This window comes from Sturnira hondurensis, unplaced genomic scaffold (assembly GCF_014824575.4).
Source record: "Sturnira hondurensis isolate 20B ecotype Veracruz unplaced genomic scaffold, ASM1482457v3 Scaffold0024805, whole genome shotgun sequence".
NCBI classification, from domain to species: Eukaryota; Metazoa; Chordata; class Mammalia; order Chiroptera; family Phyllostomidae; genus Sturnira; species Sturnira hondurensis.
The window spans coordinates 5,132,377-5,153,530 of NW_028097436.1; the positions used below are offsets into that span (position 1 = coordinate 5,132,377).

The 21,154-nt window shown below is 37.1% G+C and overlaps 1 protein-coding gene and 1 pseudogene across 2 annotated transcripts in view; both read right to left on the bottom strand.

Annotated features, from left to right (window-relative positions):
- The window catches only part of DIAPH3 (diaphanous related formin 3), a 475,029-nt gene that overhangs the window by 285,212 nt on the left and 168,663 nt on the right, over nt 1-21,154 (bottom strand). For both annotated transcript variants that reach the window (XM_037038667.1, XM_037038668.1), the window contains 3 exons: nt 15,657-15,761; nt 12,312-12,605; nt 11,636-11,750 (listed from right to left, as the gene is read on the bottom strand). In XM_037038667.1, the coding sequence (XP_036894562.1) occupies nt 11,636-11,750; nt 12,312-12,605; nt 15,657-15,761 (514 nt within the window). The remainder of the gene's footprint in view (nt 1-11,635; nt 11,751-12,311; nt 12,606-15,656; nt 15,762-21,154) is intronic.
- Nucleotides 5,986-6,126, bottom strand: LOC118981875 (uncharacterized; annotated as a pseudogene).

Genomic DNA, 21,154 nt, shown 5'->3' on the forward strand with positions numbered 1-21,154 from the left:
AAACAAGAATTAGGCTGAACCAAATGAAGTTGGTTCATTTATTATGAACTATTAAGATAGGTCAAAAGGGTAGAATTTCAACAAATGCATGATGCACCAAAACATTTTTTTAGCTTATCCCACAAAGCTAGAAGAGAAAAAAGGAAACATTATCACTCCTCTGAACCTTCTGCTAGGATGACATTAAAATGAACAGTTATCTACCCTCCTGCAAACCCTGGGGAGAATTTAGCCATAAGCTCTCCTTGGTGTTCATGTTTGCCTATCGACTAAAGGTTTCCTACATCTTAATGCATCCCAGTTCCATAATTATATTAAGCCATCCATACCATCATCACAAATCTTTGTAAATCTTTGTAACTGTAAATAACTGTGAAAAATAGTAATGGTTTATTAACAAGAACCAGTGAGCTTCTATAAAGAACTCAATGAGCTTTCCAAGATCCCTCTCAAGTCATCAGCTCAATGCTTTAAAACTGAATCACACCAAAAAAGCAAAATTAAAATGCTGTTTTTAAACTTCATAAAATTACGAAATCATTGGGAAGTAGCTCTATTGATGACTCATAAACTGAAAGGCAAGTAAATCATGAAAAATAAATTTTAAAAAAGAGGGAATAAAATCCCAAACAGTTCTTTATGTTTATTTCTGATTCAACAGATCCCTCTCTACAGGAACTTAATAAATCATTTGGCAGTTAAGACATACACACAAATGAAAGAAGAAAGGTATACAGAATAATCTTCTATTATTATTTTCTAAAATTAATGGCACAGACCAGTGTTACATCAGATGTGCTTATTAATAATCAATTAACACAGCAGTTTCATCGTTAAGAAGCTGCATTTGGAGGTGGGGCCAGAGGTGGAGGGAGATCATTGAGCCAGTAAGAACTGTAGACAATTCGGAGATGAGAAACCAAACAAGTAGAAATGAGCCTGTGTTCTCAAAATTTAAGTTCAGCTAATATTTCCCAAGAAACTACAATGAGCTGCGCACTGAAAAAAGAGGCTTTAAAATATTAATTCTATAATCCTCACAGAAACCTTGTGAGATGAATAATATCTCCTTGTTTTATGGAGGAAAAAACGACAGCTGTAAAAGCCAGGGCCACTCACTCGGCAGGGTGGCCTCCACAGTCCCTCGCTTCTCCTACACACTCCACAGCCTGGTCTTAGTATTTACAGCTCAAATACTCACTGAAGTGAATAGAGGTACCAAGTGATGAAAGACGGTTTTAAGACAGAAAGTGTTTAAAGCCTTTAATATAAATTGTGGGATGAGGGTGAACTGCTATGGGACAGTGGTGAGGTGGCAGGAGATGAGAGAAAAATTATTTTAAATCAAAGAAGAGCACTTAAATTAAACAGAATAGTTTGTTGTTGCTGTTTTTTAATCAGGGAAGCAGTGTGGCATAGCAGAAGAAGCAAGAGCTTTAGACTCACATCTGTATTCCATTCAAAGTGGCGGCTCCTTTTAGCCAAGGTTCACTTTAGAAGCAGAACTTCTTACATACAAAATGGACACAGTGTTTGCCTTGATTCTTTCACAGGATTGGTTTGGGAGCAAATAAAATTACATAAATGAAGTAAACATAACTGCTAAAAAAGAGAAAATGTTATTAATACTGTTTTATTATTGTTTAATTGAAATTTTCATATTTTCCAGATTTGACATATGTTTTGAGTAACAAATGCATAACAGTAGGTTGTTAAAGTGGATTTAAAAACAGATGGCCTGATGTTAAAACCACCACATAATTTTTTCTAAATTGGATAGAATATCTTATTACAGACAAATGTACTGGTCCCTGGAATTAAAATAAAAAAACATACGTATGGAATGGGCAAAAGTAGGTTTACAGTTGTTAATATACAAAACCAAAGTTAATAAGGCTATTGTAATAATCACACCCTGCATGTCTTTTCCCATACAAACAAATGCACACCTACTTCTCCCACCCCTGCACACGAATAGGCAGCAGTGCAGGCAGGACCCAGTCCCCAACCACCTCACTCCTACCACCACACAAATCAGAAAGGCTATAGCAGGGTTCATAAACTTTATTGCCATGGACCCTATTGGTACTCAGAGAACTGGCTCCTTCTCAGGATAATTTGTATTTTATTTTTTAAAAGACTTTATTTATTTTTAAAGAGAGGGGAGGGGAAGGAGAAAGAGAAGGACATAAGCATCAATGTGTGGTTGCCTCTCCCACATACCCGACTGGGGACCTGGCCTGCAACCCAGGAATGTTTTCTGGGAATAGAACCAGCGACCCTTTGGTTTGCAGGCCAGGGCTCAATTCACACAGCCACAGCAGCCAGGGCTCAGAGTAATTTTCAAACACAAAAATATGTGTTCTAGATCTGTATTTTTTACAGGTCTAGAATATTCCAAAAATTTATATAGAACCAAAAAAGACCCCAAATAACCTCAGCAATCCTGAGAAAGAAGAACAAAGTTGGAGAGACCACAATACCTGGTATTAAACTGTACTACAAGGCCACTATAATAGGGACAGTGTGGGACTGGCATAAAAATAGATACATAGATCAATGGAACAGAATAGAGAGCCCAGAAATAAATCCATGTCTCTATGGTCAAGTATTATTTGACAAAGGGGCATGAGCATACAATGGAATAAAAACAGTCTTTTCAATAAATATTGCTGGAAGAAATGGACTGATACATGTGGGGAAAAAAAAGAAACTATACCACCAACTAACTTATACTGTACACCAGAAAAAACTCAAAATGGACAAAGGACTTAAACATAAGTTGTGATACCGTAAAAGTCTTAGCATAAAACATATACAGCAAAATTTCAGACATCCCACATAGCAATATGTTTGCTGATACATCCTAGGGCAAGGAAAATAAAGGAAGAAATAAACAAGTAGGGTTATATCCCATTAAAAAGCTTCTGCACTCCTAAAAAAGCCATCATCAAGATGAAAAGGGGACCAACTGTGTGGGAGAACATATGTGCCAATGATACACCAAACAAGAGTTTAATCTCCAAAATATATAAAAAAACTCATACAACTCAACACCACTAAGACAAACAACCCAATTAAAGAATGGGCAAAAGACCTGAACAGACACGTCTCCAAGAACGACCTACAGAGGGCACAGAGATATATGAAAAGATGCTCAGCATCACTAGATTAGAGAGATGCAAATTAAAAACACTTCACCCTAGCCAAAATGGCCATCAATAATATATCAACAAACAAAGCTCAGGCTGGTGTAGCTCAGTGGATTGAGTGCGGGCCTGCAAACCAGAGGATCGAGGTTCGATTCCCAGTCAGGGCACATGTGTGGGTTGCAGGCGGGTTCCCTGCAGGCCAACTCCCAGCAGGGGACGCACAAAAGGCAACCATACATTGATGTTTCTCTCCCTCTCTCCTTCCCCTCTAAAGATAAATAAATAAATAAAATCCTTTAAAAAAATAAAAAAAAATATCAACAAACAACAAGTGCTGGTGAGGATGTGGAGAAAAAGAAGCCCTGATGCACTGTTGGTGGGAATGTAGACTGGTGCAGCCACTGTGGAAAGCAGTAAGGGATTTCCTCCGAAAATTAAAAATGCAACTGCCTTTTGACCCAGTGATTCCACTACTGGGATTATACCTTAAGAATCCTGAACCACTCAAAAGCGGTTCAAAAGAACTTGCGCACCCCTATGTTCATAGTAGCACTATTCACAATAGCCAAGTATTGGAAACAGATTAAGTGCCCATCAGTAAATGAGTAGATTTAAAAATTGTGATATATTTACACAATGGAATACTACACAGCAGAAAGACAGAAGGAACTCCTAACATTTTTTGACAGCATGTATAGAACTGGAGACTATTATGCTAAGTGAAATAAGTTGGTTGGCAAAAGACAAATACCATATGATCTCACTTATATTCAGAACCTAATGAACAAAGTAAATTAATGAGAAAAACAGAATCAGAGACATGGAAACACAGGATAACAGCTACAGGAGGGGAGTGCCGAGGGGGCAATGGTAGAAGAAAGCAGAAGGGACTAGTCAAAGCACATGCATGAATGATGCATGGACATGGACAACTGAAGGGACTGACTGTGGCTGGGCTGGGTGCAGGGGGTCAAAAGCAAAAAATAATTGGGACAACTGTAACAGAATAAACAATGAAAAAGACACCATCAAAAAAATAAATAAATAAATGCAAAAATGCTTAGGATTTGCCCTGGCCAATGTGGCTCAGTTGGTTGGTGTGTCATCCCATAGACCAAAATGTCACCAGTTCAATCCCTGGTCAGGGCACGTACCAGAAGGTAATCAATCAATGTTACTCTCTCACATGAATGCTTCTCTCTGCTTCTCTCTCTTCTTTTCTCCCTCTCTAAAAAAGTAGTGAAAAAACGTCCTCAGGTGAAGATTTAAAAAGAAACACATTGGATTTCAAAGGAAGCAAATGATACTACAATGAAGATAATCAAAATGCACTGAACACCAGTTTAGCTAACTACATATATGCATTTCAGCCAAGGACATGCATTGGTCAGACCTCGCTTCAGGAATGAGCTTTCCACTCAGTTGCATGGAGTGTTCTTGGTTGACAAAGTGCAAGTCATTAGCTCCCTGGGGATCCTCCTTAGCTTTTGAGCTCAGGCCACGTTCTTCCTGGGCATGCTCCAGCCAGTGACTGAGCATGGCAGGAGTACTATAGCCCGGCTGTGCTCCAGAGCTCCCTCCAAGCTGGGCTGGCTGAGAATTTCACCACGGCCTAAGGTTCCTCCTACTCAGTCCCGCTTTCCCCTTCTACCTTTCATATGAATTACCTACACTCTGCCTCCTAAAATTACCTCTTGCACTCTGACATCTCAGGATCCGCTTCCTGGAGGACAACAAAATGCCCTTCTTTATTAATGTATTAAATAGCAAGATCTATCTGCAGGTCTAATAAGTACTCTGATTTTAAAATAATGATGAGTTTCAATGATATGTAGATATATGCACATATCTGAACTGATTCTAATGTGATACGAATGATACACGTACTTTACAGGTAGAAAAGGCATAGGTACCACTGTATTTGTCGCCTATATTTATAATTGAAATGTTACATTTCAATTATAAGTTAGTGAAAGTGATAATATTGTGTTTTGTGTGTTTCTGTTTTTTTCTTATCTAATGCCTCAAGTTAAGAACTCCTGGAATAGTGTGTCTCTGGCTTGAAAAAGCCATTCTTTTAAAACAAAGATGTACACTTAGACAAGTTTGAGCTGTAATAACCAAAGGTCTCTAACCTGGCGCTCTTCTCAGATACCATGAAACATGCATGGAAGCTTGCGGTAAACACACAGAGTACCTTACAATGTGTACGACCATATGCCCAAATGATTTCATCTTCAGGGACAAAAAATACCCAGCACCTAAACATGTGAATATCTAATTATATCAAAATCTAATCTATAAAATTCAATGTTTATAAAATATATAATAAAGTTATTTTCATACAGAAAGTTTTTTCTGTTACAAAAAAATTTACTACACCATTTAATATCAAATTCCTATAGCATGTCATCCAGCACGAGGCCCCTACACCTGCTAATGACTCTCCCACTAGGACCCACTCTCTCCCTGTGCTCCACGGATGGTATGAGGTTATAGTACTAACTCCACGGGATCCCAGCTCTTCCAAGCCGGGCAAGCATTGCGTGAGGAGGTGGGCCTCGGGGGCAGGGAAGAGTGGAAGAGAGAGAGAGACAGATTTACAAATATCATTTTAAGATTAAAATAGTGCATTCAGAAGGATGAGCCTCATTTACCATATTTTGCCTTGTATAATATGCTCCTAGGTATAATGTGTGTACACATTTTTGGCCCTTTCAGGAAAAAAAAATCTTTCATTTAATTTTTTAATTCAATTTTTATTTATTTATATTTAGAAATAAAACTGATCATCATATTCCAGGGTATTATTTTGCATACGTGAGATATTGTTTTTGCTTTCTAGAGTTACACTTTTAATGCATAAGCATGCCTTAAAGAACTAAAAACATTTACACCATGCTAAAAAAACTATACCCTTTCACTTTAGGTTCTATTTCTACACTTGATCTTAGCCAAAAGGCCGAGAAGGGATTAGGTTCTATTTCACCAAAAGCTTTCAGAATCATTTGCTATCCCTTCAGGGATCTAACAGAGTACAATATAATTGGTAACAATGAGATACATTCTAATGGTAAATCTAGAGATTCCTAGCCTGCTTCATAACTTCCTTAAGTTTTTAGTTCTTCTGAAAATCCAGACACATAGAACCAGATTATAAATTCAGCCACAGACAAGAAACAAATGAGAAATCCCTAGAGAAATATTTAATTCTCCACTGACTTCCTCCCAAATCTTTCCAGATTAGTGTTTGTCGATTTTTTTTAGAAATCTTGAAGAAGTTCACGATGTGTTACATTAATTTTGGCATCATCTCTTTATTAACATGCATTCCCAAGAAATACAGGTGTTAGAAATTATACTGTTCATTTAAATGTAGGCTTGTGAGATAGTCCAGTATTTTTTGCACACTTTTGTTCATACAGAAGAATAAACTGTGTTTCTAATGCAAAGGAACATCCCAAACACAGCCAAGTCCCTGGGATAATCCATAGTTCAATCACTCTCTACCCCAACATTTTATCTACTGATCTATGATGTCAGAAATCTCAGCTTGATTTGTTTTTTACTGTGTAATCCATTAACTGTTTCCATACGCCAAACTGTTCAGTTGAGAAATATTTATAAACCAGTTTACTAGCCCTACCTGGCAAATATGATGCACCTGTTATAAAAATGTGATTGCTTCAAGAAGCTAACAATTGTGGAATCACATTTTGATAATAAATCAGTCTAACTGAATTAGAAAATCCACATACTTTCAGAAAGCCCTTTAATCCCTATTAAGTTAACAGTTTGTGAATAATGGAAGTAATCAATATTAATTTTAGTTGATAAATCCAACACCAATAACCTGTTAGTATACTTTAATCTATTTTCCAGCAGCCTGTAAAAATCAACCAACAGATGCTTCCAATCTGGTAAAAAATACACAGGTCATTAGCATCATTCTGATGACACCAAATGTTCAGTATATGAATATTGTGATTAAATATTAAAGAGATTACAAAGTTCTTTTTTAATCTTGTTAATTCTTAACAAAAGCCAAAGATCATAAAATATGTCATTCTTTATTAAATTCAAAATCAGCACTTACTGTTCCACTCCTCGTTCTTGAATTTGACAGAGTCTCACTGAGACTTTAAAAGCAACATGAAAACAGGGCATGTGCCTGCCTTTCTTCATTACAGTGTCCCCAGTGTTAAGCGACATGAGGCCGGACATACAACACATACCAAACAAATATCTGTTGACTTGAATATGTGTAACTAAATATAGGAAAGAGAAAAAGTGGTACAGATGACTGAGAGAAAAATGAGAAAAAGAGACAGTGAAAGAAAAATGTCAGGTCATTTTCAGAAGGATTTAAAATATGGAAAGCTAAGATGTATCTCAAAAATTTAGACCTGAAAGACACAGGGAAATCCAAGTGAGATACTTAAATAGAAAAACAAGGCATTTAAAAAGCTTCAACTGGGTCAGGAAGAAATGTTGATTTCACAGGAAAAACACTTTTTTTTTCTCAAATAAGAAAATGCATTTACTGAGGAAAATAATTTTTAAAGACCATATTTTGCTTCAGAGGCTTTGGCTTTTCCAGATTTGTTTACAAAGTGTGTAGGGGAGGTTATCACTCCAGAAAACCCAGGAACACCTCTGCTAAACCTAAAACTTCTCCCTTTGCTAATGGTTTGCTAATGGGTGGTGTGTATATTTTGGCGTCTGATACTGGCTGTCCTTTCATAAAATGCTTCCCTGATTAACAAATGTACACTTCAACCATTTTCCCCCTGAATGTGGGGTTCTTGGGCACCAAAACCTGCACACAGAATCGATTGTGTGCAACACAAACCTTGGAATCAAAAGATTCTTCTGTTACTGACATTTGTTGTCTTTTGCCAATCTTAAAACTAGAGGGAAATTCTTGTATTCCTTAAGATATGACACAGGCACTATCCCAACGAAGCAATGTTACAGATATCACAAGGAGATAAGTTTAAAAAACAAAACAAGTAAAATCAAACTGAAAAAAAAAAGGCAAAGAGATACAATGAAGAGCGACATGAATGAGGAGGCATATACGAGCGTAAATCTTACCAAGGATATCTTGCAACATCTATGAGTAACTGGGGTAGAGCGCTATTCTGAGGAATAAAACCTGTTTGCAGGAGAAAAAACTCGGCAGAGACGTGGTGAAGACTAAACCAGGTGACATGAGGACCATGGCCCTGCTCGTGGACCTGTACACCAAAGGGGATCTACAGGTATCATCGGTGCTTCTCCCTTCGCTCACTCTCAGGGTGCGAGAGCTCTAAAACCTCCAAGTCCCGGAACCCTAGAGCAGTGCCTTCTGCAGGGAGGCACTGCTAATTTTTGTTACAAAAAATTACTTTGTAACAAAAAACAAAGAGTATGTAAGAGAAAATTTTAAGATTCTCTTTAAATGTCTGGGTTCATTCTGTTCCATTCTGTGTACCCCCCCTCCCCCCCATCTATCTCAAATGCTTAGGATGTACAAAGGATTCGCAGGTACCATTTTAAATGCCTGGGAAAGAACATCCACCCACCTTTGTAATCAGAGAAATAGCCTTGGTTCTTCTTTTTAAAAAATTAATTTACACCTCCTTCACCAGTTTCTCAAACCCCACCTCACCCCCACCCTCCACCTCTGGCAATCACCAATCTGTTTCTACAAGATGTTTTTGTTTTTTTAAGATTCGACATATAAAAGAGGACACATTATTTCATCTAGCACAATGCCCTGGAGGTCCACCCATGTCGTCAAGAAAGGCCCTATTCTTAATCAAAAGGGTTCCTGGGGGGGACAAAAAAAACCCCTCAGATATACCAATTGCTCCAAAACCCCACAAATCACTGGCCTTCTGAACCTTCTGTTCTCCCCCACAAGCCTTAATGCAAACCAATGATGACAATCAACCAGCAGACAGGGCCTCAACTGCCCCTTCTTGCTCTGGAGTAGAGAGCAACTATATTTCTACCTTGCACTTAACAATAATTAAGTGACTAGCTATAATTTTGAATTCTGCAAACTACAAAATTGATTCAAACAAAGTAATCTTTGGAGACATGAGAGGCTGGTTAACATTTGGACCTAATGCCTCAGCACCCATGCCCTGAACAGAGACCGCAAGGAGCCATCTGTATTCTCCACCAGCCCTTTGTCCTAAGCTTTCAGACACCGTTCTCTTGCCTTCCTTTCTCATCTTTGCTAGAAAATCTCTATACAGAATCCTGATTTTTAGAAAGTAACAGTAAGTGGCCTTTTCCAATAAAACAATTGACTACTAGTCATTACTATGTGAAGCACTCTCAACTGAGGGTCCTTGACTAATGCTTACTACAAGTTATTCTTTAAAATCCAGACAAAAAAAATAGTCACATTTATAGCTTGTCTCCTGTTGGCATTGTGAAATGTTAGCATTGGCCAGGGCTACAAACCTGGGCTTCCCCATCTTTTCTGTTCACCATGGAAATACCATCCACAATCACAGAAAGGAGAAGGTACCATTTAAAGTGAGAAAACAGAAGTCATAGGCCTCTGCCAGCCTCTAAGTCAAAAGAAGCAGAGATTCAGGGCAGAGAGAACAATGTGTACAAAGGCAGAGAGGGATAAGTATGCAATATTCAGAAAATGCTCATCATTTCCTCACCTTAACCTTTTTTTACAACTGGTGTTAGACTGAGCAAATACATTGGTTTTTTTCCAACCTTGAATCTCAAGGCTAAAGTTAGATGACTTAAGAAATTTTTAAAGGTCCAATTATTTCATTTAGGGCTAACACTACAGCTAAATTAAAGACATGCTAACAAGTTTCCCTTTTGAGCCTCATTAATTAAGAAAGTAATCAGAGTAAAGATGGAAAAAAGAGAGAGTAGCTGGATGGCGGTATTACTGAAATAGCTTTTAGGTACCTCCATTTGCACCTACTAGGAAAGCAAAGGGGAAAGTAATCAATTCTAGATTATGAAATCTGAATTCTGAAGTCTTTTACATGTAAATACATTTTAACTGCCATATAGTTGCTTTGATTGCCAAAAGAGTACACTAATTTTATTCAAAGAAAATCTTGATTCTCCATAATCAAAAGGTACAATTAAGATCTGCTTACTTCACGAGATTTCCTAGGGTGAGCTTGCTGAGAAAATTCACCATTTTCAAGGATCAAAAATATATCATTTTTATTATTTTAGTCAACACCAATAGTGCTTAAAAACATCTGCTAAAGACTTTGGACTTACCACACATAATAGAAAACTACCTTAATTTACAATTACCTTTTAGTGTTTCTAATTTACAATTATTTTTTAGAAAGTGTCTAATTTACATTTATATTTTAAAAAGCATTTCAAAGGAATGCAAATGACTTTTTTTTGGTATCAGCCAACATCCCTTAGTTGCTGTGATGATCAAGTTAAAACAGATACATAAAACATCCAGTGTGGTTCCTCATACACAGTAGGCGTTTTAAGAAACCAGCCTTCCCATCTCCATGCAATACGGTCACTCCAGTCCAGCTCCCCCTGCACTCAGTGAACTCAGGGACGTAAAGAGCATAAGTCTACGGGTTCCTTCTTGAAAATTAAATGGAATCACTGATCTAAAACCAACCAGGATATAGAACACTTAAAAATTATATAGTTGAAGAACTCGTATCAATGACTCATGTACAGAGACAATGAGAGCAGACTGACTGTGGGCGAGAGGAGTGAGCTGGATGGAGGGGGGATAAAGGGGGAAAAAAGAAATTGGGACAACTGTAGTAAAATAACAATTTTTTTAAAGTATAAGTGAGTATCAGCCTTGAAATAAGTGATGTTGGCCCATGAAATTGGATGAAATAAAATTCAGTTTACAGACAAAAAAGTGTGATATCTAAATATAACTTTTTTAAAAAATCAGAAAACAATTTGAACAGTAAATTCCATTACTTTTAATGAAGATCTTATAAACTACTCACATAGTTCTGCTTCATGCTAACTTTCAAAACACTTTAAAATCTCTCTTTCTATCCCATGTGATTCATACTAATTAAACTATGTGACAGTCACTGTAACATTAAATATTAAAATCTGACTCAAGGAAGGCTCACATTTTGCTTCTGTTCATACTATTCCTCATTGACAAAAAAATTTTCATGACAAAATTCTCTCTAAAAATATCCTCCTTTTCGAAAATCTATATATGAAAATTTCCTATGTAATACACTTTTTGAAGATGTGTATTATATAGAAAATTTACATTTTGTTTCACTCGTCTGCATTTTAAAAATTGCTAATTTGATACTCTAAAAACACTTTCTTTTTAAAGATTTCATTTTAATAAATCATGTTTTTATCCATTAATAAAGTAGAAATATATATATAAGACTCTTAAAATAATGCTTTCTAGTAGTTAATATATTAAAAGTGGCCATGTTAAAATACTAAAATAAAAAAAAACAAACCCCAAGATGTTAACTTACCTTTTTGTTGGCAACAAAATGTATTCTCGAGTTTACAAAGCAAATCCACATTTTCATACTTGTTCTCATTTGCTTTTATCCAGAAACAGTTTTCAGTCATTTCATGAGGTCTGATCTGCAATCAGAGAGAAGCCTGATTCATAAAGAGACGGGTGTTTCATCTGTCCCAGAACAATCATTACACTCAGACTCAGCGGCCCATCGCTGCCAGCCGGTGTTTATGAAGTAATTCCTATATGATTTTTCTCCAATCTGTGTTCAACCAGACACAATTTCTGCAGGAAGTTAAACTTTTATTAGGGAAAAAGTTGGGGATGGAAGCTGAATAAAATGAAGTTCGTTTCATCTCAATTATACTTCTCAGAGTCTTTAATAATGCTCATGTGCACTATAGCTCCTCCATTACACAGAATGTCCCAAGGTTGTGTAAGCAACTAACATCGACTCCCACTGAATTTACAAACTAGAAAGCTTTAGTTGAGAGCAAAAGGCTTTTTGCCTCAACGCTTATACGGGTTTTTTTTCTTTTTTAAAGTCTATTTATTTAAATCACTTTGAATAGGGTTCTTACTGGAAATTATACATAAGTAAAAACAAAATTAAATTTTAATTTAGGTAAGAGTATGTTTTCTTCTATTTATTCATTTATTTATTTTTATTTTAAAAATATCTTTACCTTTAACCAGTTCAATCTTCTCATGCTGATTTCAGGTTTAAATTCTTTCTTTGGTTTTAACCCAAATGGCAGGGTGGGTGGAAGAGAGTTTCCTCCACTGAGAAGTCCCAGGGGAGGAGGTGGAGGCACAGGACCACCGAATGACAGAGGCATTCCTGGCAGTGGAGGAGGCGGGGGCGGAGGCGGGGGAGGAGGGGGAGGGGGTGCCACAGGAGGAGGAAGGGCCGGGTGCTCAGTTCCATTTTCTTTTGACAGGTGCAAAGAGGTATTTATGTCAGCTGGCAAGGCACCAAACTAGAGATAAACAAACAAACAAACAGGCAAACATGACTAAGAACATTCTATAGAACACGTAAATATACTTTCCTTAAATATAATGCAATACTTTGAACCAAAAATAATTGAATATCAGTAATTTCATGTGGTTTAACCTAAAAATTCCAGTGAAGTTTATCCCCAGTTTAATAAATGTAACTGAAAGAAATATGACTCCCCATTTTGAGGTAGTTATGATCATTCAGGTAGAGATGTCTAGGGAGGAAATGGGTCTAAAGGTGTGGAACTCAGCAGATTCTAAGGGACAGTTAAAGCCATGTGAGTGGAGAGTCTGTAGCAGGAAGTAAGTTCTATGTACAGGATTCTATAGAACATTCTACTGGCATTTAAATAAGCTTTTTTAAAAACCCAGAAAAAGACTTAACCACTATTGCTACATCATGCCTTTGCCCTTGAGGAAAAAAAAAATTTTAGGGGGACCTCCAAAGACCTATCATGATCTGGAACTGGTCAAGTGACTTTCCTCTCCCACTCTATGTCCATGCCAACCTCATTTCAATTTCAGGTTCCTAGCACCTGTTATTCCTTCCACCTGGAACATCCTCTTCACCTGTACCTTTCAATCTTAGCTACCAGATCCCTTTCTCAGGAAAGCATTATCTGACCACTCATTTCACATCAATAGTACCCTTCACTTCTCCTTAATAGCTCTTCCCAAAAGTGTTTCATAACCATTTAGGGAGTCGTTAGCATTTATTTCTTTGATAGATTATAACTCTATGAGGGAAGTGACTATGCCTGTATAGCTACTCTTTCCCCAGCCCCTGATATTGTGCCTGGCCCATGACAGCCATTGAAGAAATATGGGTAGGCTAAATGAATTAAAGACAAGAGGAGGAAAAAGGTAAGGCAGACATGAAGTCATGAATCAAAAGTAAAGAGAGTGACCCTCATTCCCTAAACAAGGCATCAAATGTCACAGAGAAGCAAGCTAAAATCAGGAGAGAAAAAGAGCCAAATATGTCCCCTGGTCACTTTTCTCCTTATGTTCCATGGCATGGTAAGAATTCAATAAATATATTTTGATTGTCATAAATAAGTTCTGGGTTCATAATTAATTTTTGTGATATGATTATTTTCCTGAAATTACTAACTTTAATCCTGAACTAGACATATACATACATACAAACTACCTTGCAAATGGTGCACATTTAATAAATGTTAAATCATTTTTCAGTTTTATGGCACAATTATGAAAAACAGACCATGTATATAAACTTGAAATTGACATCCAAGATCAGCACAAAGAAAAATTGTCATAAAAATTGAAACCAGAAATCAAAGAATATTCCTTATCAAAAATATTCATGCTAGTGTTACTCCGGGGTGTTGTCTTGGACAACACTGCCCTTTGCATGGTAAGGAAGTATGTATACTCTACTCACACTCAGTATACATGTAGTTGACTATTAACACCTTAAAGCAAAGATACAATTGGATTTCTGCTCTCGACTACTTTATTTAACAGTATGGTTGACTTGAAATGCATTGCTCATGAGGCTGGACACTGTGACTGTCTTGCTCACAATTATATTCCCAGCACCTAAAAATGCTTGGTTGTTAAGTGACTAAATGAATGAAGTCTAAAATAACAGAACATTTTTTACTCATAACCTTCAGTATCAAAAGAGCTTTTATCAAAGAGAAGTATCTTAAGACAAATGCATAGATTTCATGAGAAACATATACTAATTCAAAGAAATAATTTGTCGGTTGTTCTTCAAAAATGAATATGGTGGCCAATATTTAATTCCAGGCCTTCCTTTGATAGCCATAAAAACATGTCACACAATTGTCCCCAACTTTTACAGCATAGGATTTAATCTCGGTTTCAAAATATAAATTTATTGCCATTTCATACAAAAGCACAGGAAGCAATTAGATATCCAAAGATGGTAAATACGTTTTTTATGAACTAGAATTTTCTAGAGTACATTTATAAGCAACCCTTCAACTGGGAGAAACTAAAAAGAAAAGAAAGTCTTTTAATTTATATTAGCCCAGATCAGGAAAAACATAAATATTTCAGCCATTATCTGTAACTCTATCTAAAATACAAAACACAATCAAATGTTCCTTTTAATGTGAAAGACAAAGAACCACCTGGGAAATATAAGAAAGTTCAATAAACTGTTATATTTTCATTTTGTGCACTAAAGAAAAAAAGATAATTGAGAATAATTTATTTGTAGGCAGGAGCTTTTAATTTTTTTTTAATTGAACGCTAACAGAGAACTCTCCCTTAGGGTTTCTTCAAACAGTCTCTGTAACAAAACTATCCACTAAGTTTTAAAAAGCATGCCAACAATATAGGAAATCGTACGCCAATATACAAAATAGTATACCTGAGACTACTGCAGCACAACCGTAAGTTAGAATAAGAGAAAAACAGTAAAATGATACTAAGTGCTCATCATACTATATATAAATATACATAAAGAAATTTAGCTATGAATATTTTACCTGCCAACTTTTAGCCATTTAAAATATGTAGATGATGTATTTCTTGTGATGTAAATGTTTTATGTGTAGAGGGTGCACGTGAGCTATCTGCTTCATAATCCAGATTTGCTCTCTCTCTTTTTTTTGTCATGTTTTAAATCTGTTTACTTTTGGAAATTGAAAAATTATCAGAAAATGTTCTTATTCAGCTAGAGGTTATCTTTCACTGCAAGGTACCCATGGGCTGAAGGTCTTGAAAAATAAATAGCTAGAGCAATAATTTCCTGTAGTAGGATAAAGATCAGTGATGAATGAAAAATCTACGATGAAAAGACTTTTTTACGCTTCATGCTTAATTACATAGGAAATGTGACATTACGAACAAAACCCAAATAAAATATAAGGAACCAGATTGGTTAGTAAAAGTTTAAACATTCTTAAAAATGCAAATTGAAAAAAAGTGGCAAAATAGTTTAAACATTTTGATGCTCTGAAGATATTGTAAGACCCCTGCTCCCCTGGTGAGTTTTCAATACTGAAGTTCACTCTGGACAGACTGTATTTTACCTGAGATTTAAAAGCTTGTAACTCTGCTTGAAGCTCATTAATCTTCGCCTCTTTTTTCTGCAATTGAGCCTGTGTTTCTTGATGGTCGGCAAACTCTTTTTCAAACTAAAAAGGAAAAAAAGAAGAAAAGGAGAGAGAAAGGGAGATGGAAATAAAAAGCACTATTTATAGAGAAATATGGCTCTAATCATCTGTCAGTAGAACATAAACTTTTATGAAAAGAATGGTAGATTTTCGCTAAGTCACCCACAGCCCTTCTCTAAGTCCCAACCAAAATCATTTCCAAGTGGGCAGACAAAGCCAGAAATGGAGTCTGTGACCTTCTCCTCGCAGCAGAGGAAACAGGCCCACAGTTATCTGCAACCCTGGCATTTTTCTTGTAAGTCCCTAAATATCAGCATGACTTTGTGTAAAATAATAGAGAGCAAAGCATTGTACTGAGTTCCCTGACCTATACCTGAAAAAAAGTATACTTGAAATTTACCTAAAGTTTACCAATATGACTTAAAAGAATTCCCTGTTACTATGCTTTATTAATACATAGTATATAATTTGAGAGAACAAAGTCTGTTTTATTTATCATTAATCTGTTGGAAATTAATCTTTGAGCTATTAAGTATAAATTAATCTTTCAAAGTCTTTAGTTGGAGGAAAGTAAACAATAAAATTTGGTGAACCTGATGAGTTTTTAAATTCGTATAGCCACTCATCACAAGCCCCCATCTTGAATTAAAATAGCTTACTATCATTATGACTGAAAATCTCTTCTAACAGAAGTCAGTTTTCAATTGAGTATTGTCTCATAATCAGTAACAAGTATTTGACTCTCTTTTAAAAGTGGGGGTGGGGGCAGTCAATCAGCCAAAAATAATGCAACTACTTCACAAATATAGCCTGCACTTTTAAAATACAGACAAACCTCAGTAAGAAAAATAACAACATTGTGGAACTTAATAGGTTACAAAGGGCTATATGAATCTCGTTCTCTACTCAAGACAAAGAGATAGTTCTCACCATACAACTAGTAAGGAAAAGATGTGAGACTAAAACCACATCTTATGTCTTTAAAGTCTGAGTTATTTAGATGAAACCACACTATCTTCCTACAATAATATTCAGATCATGCTTTATAGTTTTTTATAGACTTTATTTTTTAATTTTTATTAATATTTATTTGATGCTGAATTTACTCCTAGGCCATAAGCATTTGTTTCTTCAGTTTCTTTTGGGATATCTCTTTCTTCTGTGCCACCCCCTCTTCTGTTTTGGGAACAATCTGAATCCGTTCTTTTCCAGGAAAAACCATCCCAATGTGGCAGGAAGAGCTTGTGTATGGGTTAATCGGCCCATGGGCTCTGCAAATTCCACACAGCATCTTGGGAGCTTTGTTCATGTGGATGTGCTCAATGACCAGAGATTCGACATCTAAACCCTTAGGTTCAGCGTTGCTCTCTGCACTTTTAAGCCCATGCAGCAAAAAACTCAGCACTCTTTTTGGGCCGCAGACCCTGGGTCCAGCCCCACTGTTTGTCCTGAAAATTCCACCACTGTAATGACACACTGGTACACATTGCTTCTTTAAAGTGACATTTTTCAAATACTTGGCAGCTCTTCAAATATGCATACACTTGATGGCCTGGGCAGTTTCAGGAGTGTTCTTACAGTGAACACAAAGATTTGAACCTCTTGATTTGCATGATTTTGTGGGATCTTCTGGGTCAAGTGAATAGTGAACTATTTTCAGAGGTCACCTCTGGTCACCTTCAGGAAGAGTAGACTTTATTTTTAAAGTCACAATATCTGGCAAAAGTTTCAGAGATTTCCTATATACACCCTCCCTGCACACATATATTGTCTCCTCCTCTCCATGTTCCACAGTATTTAAAGCACAAAAATAAGCCCATTTGCACTTTATCACCAAAACAGCAATGAAATAAGAAATATTTATTACAATTCTAACTGCAGGTTAGAAAAGTGAATCTAAGACTCCTGATCCTCTCGCTGGACGTGTCCTTTAACTCTCACACAACACCATTACCACTCCTACCTCTATCCCTCCTCCAACTCCTCCAAACCCCTCCTACCATTCATAATTTTAAGAAGATACTAATCTTAAATCTAATGAAATAACTAACTTACACACCAAAGCAGCATGCTTAGATCTCAGAGGATAACCCAAAGCCCACCTGTCACCCAGGGATTCCCAGGAGCAGGCTAAGTCATGAACACCTGTTGCACTGTGAACCTCTATCCTTTTGTCCTCTGACTTACCCCATGTCACTGTAACATTGTCTTTGTTTCAAAGCCAACTTCTTGAAAAAGTGTTCTTACTCCATACTCACTTTTCCAACCTGTGACCTTTGTTCACTTCATCATCCACCACAATGTATTTATCACTCTTTCACTTTAAAAACTACAGGTCACTTGCCCTGGTTACATTGCTCAGTCAGGGCACATTCTTAGGTTGTGGGTTAGATCCCACGTTGGGGCATGTACAGGAGGCAACTAATCAATGTCTGTCTCTCTCTTCCCTTTCCCCACTTCCGCTCCCTCTCTATAATCAATAAAGATATCCTCATGTGAGGATTTTAAAAAAATTTTAACAACAACAAAAAAAACTATAGCTTACCAAACTTCAAATCACCTGGATTTCTCCCAGCCTCATCTTACTTGATGTCTCCATAGCTGTGCTATTTCATAGAGTACCTACCCACTAGCCGTAGGTGGCTATTAAAATGTAAACCTAACTAAAATCAAATAAAGTTAAAATTTTAGGTCCTCAGTCCAACCAGTCACATTGTAAGGGCACAACAGACACACCTGATTGACTGCTACGGTATCAAACAATACAGATTATAAAACATTATAGTCATCCTGCTCTAAAGCATAAATACTTAAAACTATGGTCTTATACCTACATATTCAATCTCCCTTCCCCTGTGTGTCCTATACAACAGAATCCTAATCCCGGCTGCAACTACCAGTTCCTTATGGGCTCCAAATCTTTAATGCTGCCACTGAATTGGACTTTCCCCACCCTTCTGCTGGACTCAGACCATCTCATCTTTCATGAGATGTGGTCTTCCTCACACATATGTTCCAATCACCATTCTTACATTAATGGCTTCCAGATCCTCGTCACTAGCTCAGCTTCTCATTTGAATTTCCGAGTGCACATCAGTCCATAAAATTATTTTCAACTGCTTAATGAACATTTTCCAAGATAAACAAAAAACCCAGTATTCTCAAAACTAGTATTATCTTTCCCCTACATACTTTGGTTTTTGAATACTCCTATCCTTTCTAAAGGACAGCTTTAATGACATGTCTCTTTTGCCCTTAAACCTTTTTCACTGGCTTCATTATAAAGGCAACACTCACTGGCATAACATCGAAGAACCCTCCAGAACCTGGCCCCGAACTACCTATTTCCCATTATACAATAATTTCTAATAGCTTGGCTGTGTGTGCCCTCAGAATGGCAGGTGCTAAAGATACAGAATTAAAAAGATTCTGTTTTAGTACACATAGTGTCTGGTGACAAAATCAAAGCAGACAAACCAAAACTTGTAAAAATTACCAGTAATAATGGCAGATATAGTGAACAATTCCTGGAAGGAGGATGTATGACCCAGGGTTAGAAAACCTGGGTAGTTAGTAGAGAAGCGAAACTAGCACTTCACCTCAAGGAACTAGCATTGGATGACCTCTTACAAGCAGAAAAAAGAAGGGGTAAGGACAAACTGCAATGGAAATTCTTGAAAGGAGTTTTGCAATAAGCCAAAAAAATTTCTTTTTCCCATGGAACATTATTAAAGTATTTATAGTAAGAAAATAACAATCAAATGTGCATGTTTGAAAACCCAAATAGCAACAAGTGTAAAAGACGAAACAGAAACACTAGAGGCATGAAACGAGTAAGGGCTATGGCAGTAACGCGAGCAAGAACTAAAGGCCTGGGTGAATGAGGCACAAGACAGGATAACGCAAAGGAAATGAAACAAAACTTTTTTACAGAATTCAAGAAAGTTAGTGTCCAACTGAATAAAGGAAATGAGTGAGAGAATATGTATAAGATGACTATGATGTCTACAAGATGAGAAAATAAAATGGAGGTTGAAAAAGTATTTTTAGAGAGACTTCTGGCCAAAATGGAGGTGTAGGTAGACAGACTGTGCCTCCCTGCACAACCAAAAGAAGGACAACAACAAATTTCAAACAAAAACAACCAGAAGTGGAAGAAAATCGAAATGTACAGAAGTCCAACAACCAAAGGGTTCAAGAAGATACATTCATCCAGACCAGTAAGAGGGGCGGAGATGGGCAGCCAGGTAGAGAGGACTGGCAGCAAGGTGGCTGCTGGCAGACGGGGCGGTCCCACATCCGTGTGCAGATGAACAAGGAAGAACAAGTGGGGAGCAAGACAGACGGCACAACTCAGGGTTCCGGTGCAAGGAAATAAACCCTCAAAGCCTCTGACTGAAAACACCTGTGGGGGTTGAGGCGGCAGTGGGAGAAACTCCCAGCCTCACAGGAGAGTTCACTGGAGAGACCCACAGGGTCATAGACTGTACACAAACCCACCCACCCGGGAATTAGCACCAGAAAGGCCCAATTTGATTCTGGGTAACAGAGGAAGTGACTGAAAACTGGCAGAGGGCAGAGCAAGCAACACTGTTCCCTCTTGGACTCCTCCCCCACGAACAGCATCACAACACAGTGATGTGGGTTGGCCTGCCTGGGTGAACACCTAAGACTCCACCCTTTACTACATGACAGGAGTGCCAAGAAAAAAAAATAGCCCAAATTAAATAACAGATCAAAGCTCCAGAAAAAATACAATTAAGTGACGAAGAGAGAGCCAAACTATCAGATTCAGAGTTCAAAACAATGGTTATCAGGATGCTCCAGGAACTCACTGGGTGCTTCAACAGCACAAAAAAGACCCAGGCAGCAATGAAGGTTGCATTCTGTAAAATAAAGAAAAATCTACAGGGAACCAACAGTGATGAAAAAGAAACCAGAACTCAAATCAATGATTTAGAGCAGAAGAAAGAAACATTCAACAAGAACAGAATGAAGAAGCAAGAATTCAAAAAAATGAGGAGGAGAGGCTTAGGAACTTCCAGGACATCTTTAAATGTTCCAACATCTGAATCATAGGGGTGACAGAAGAAAAAAAGGAAGAGCAACAAATTGAAAACTTATTTGAAAAAATAATGAAGAACTTCTCCAATCTAGCAAAGAAAATAGACTTTCAGGAAGTCCAGGAAACTCAGAGAGTCCCAAAGAAGTTGGACCTAAGAAAGAACACACCAAGGCACATCATAATTACATACCCAAGATTAAAGACAAAGAGAGAGTCTTAAAATCAGCAAGAGAAAAGGAGAGTTATCTACAAAGGAGTTCCCATAAGACTGTCAGCTGGTTTCTCAAAAGAAACTTTGCAGGCAAGAAGGGGCTGGAAAGAAGTATTTGAAGTGATAAAAAGCAAGGAC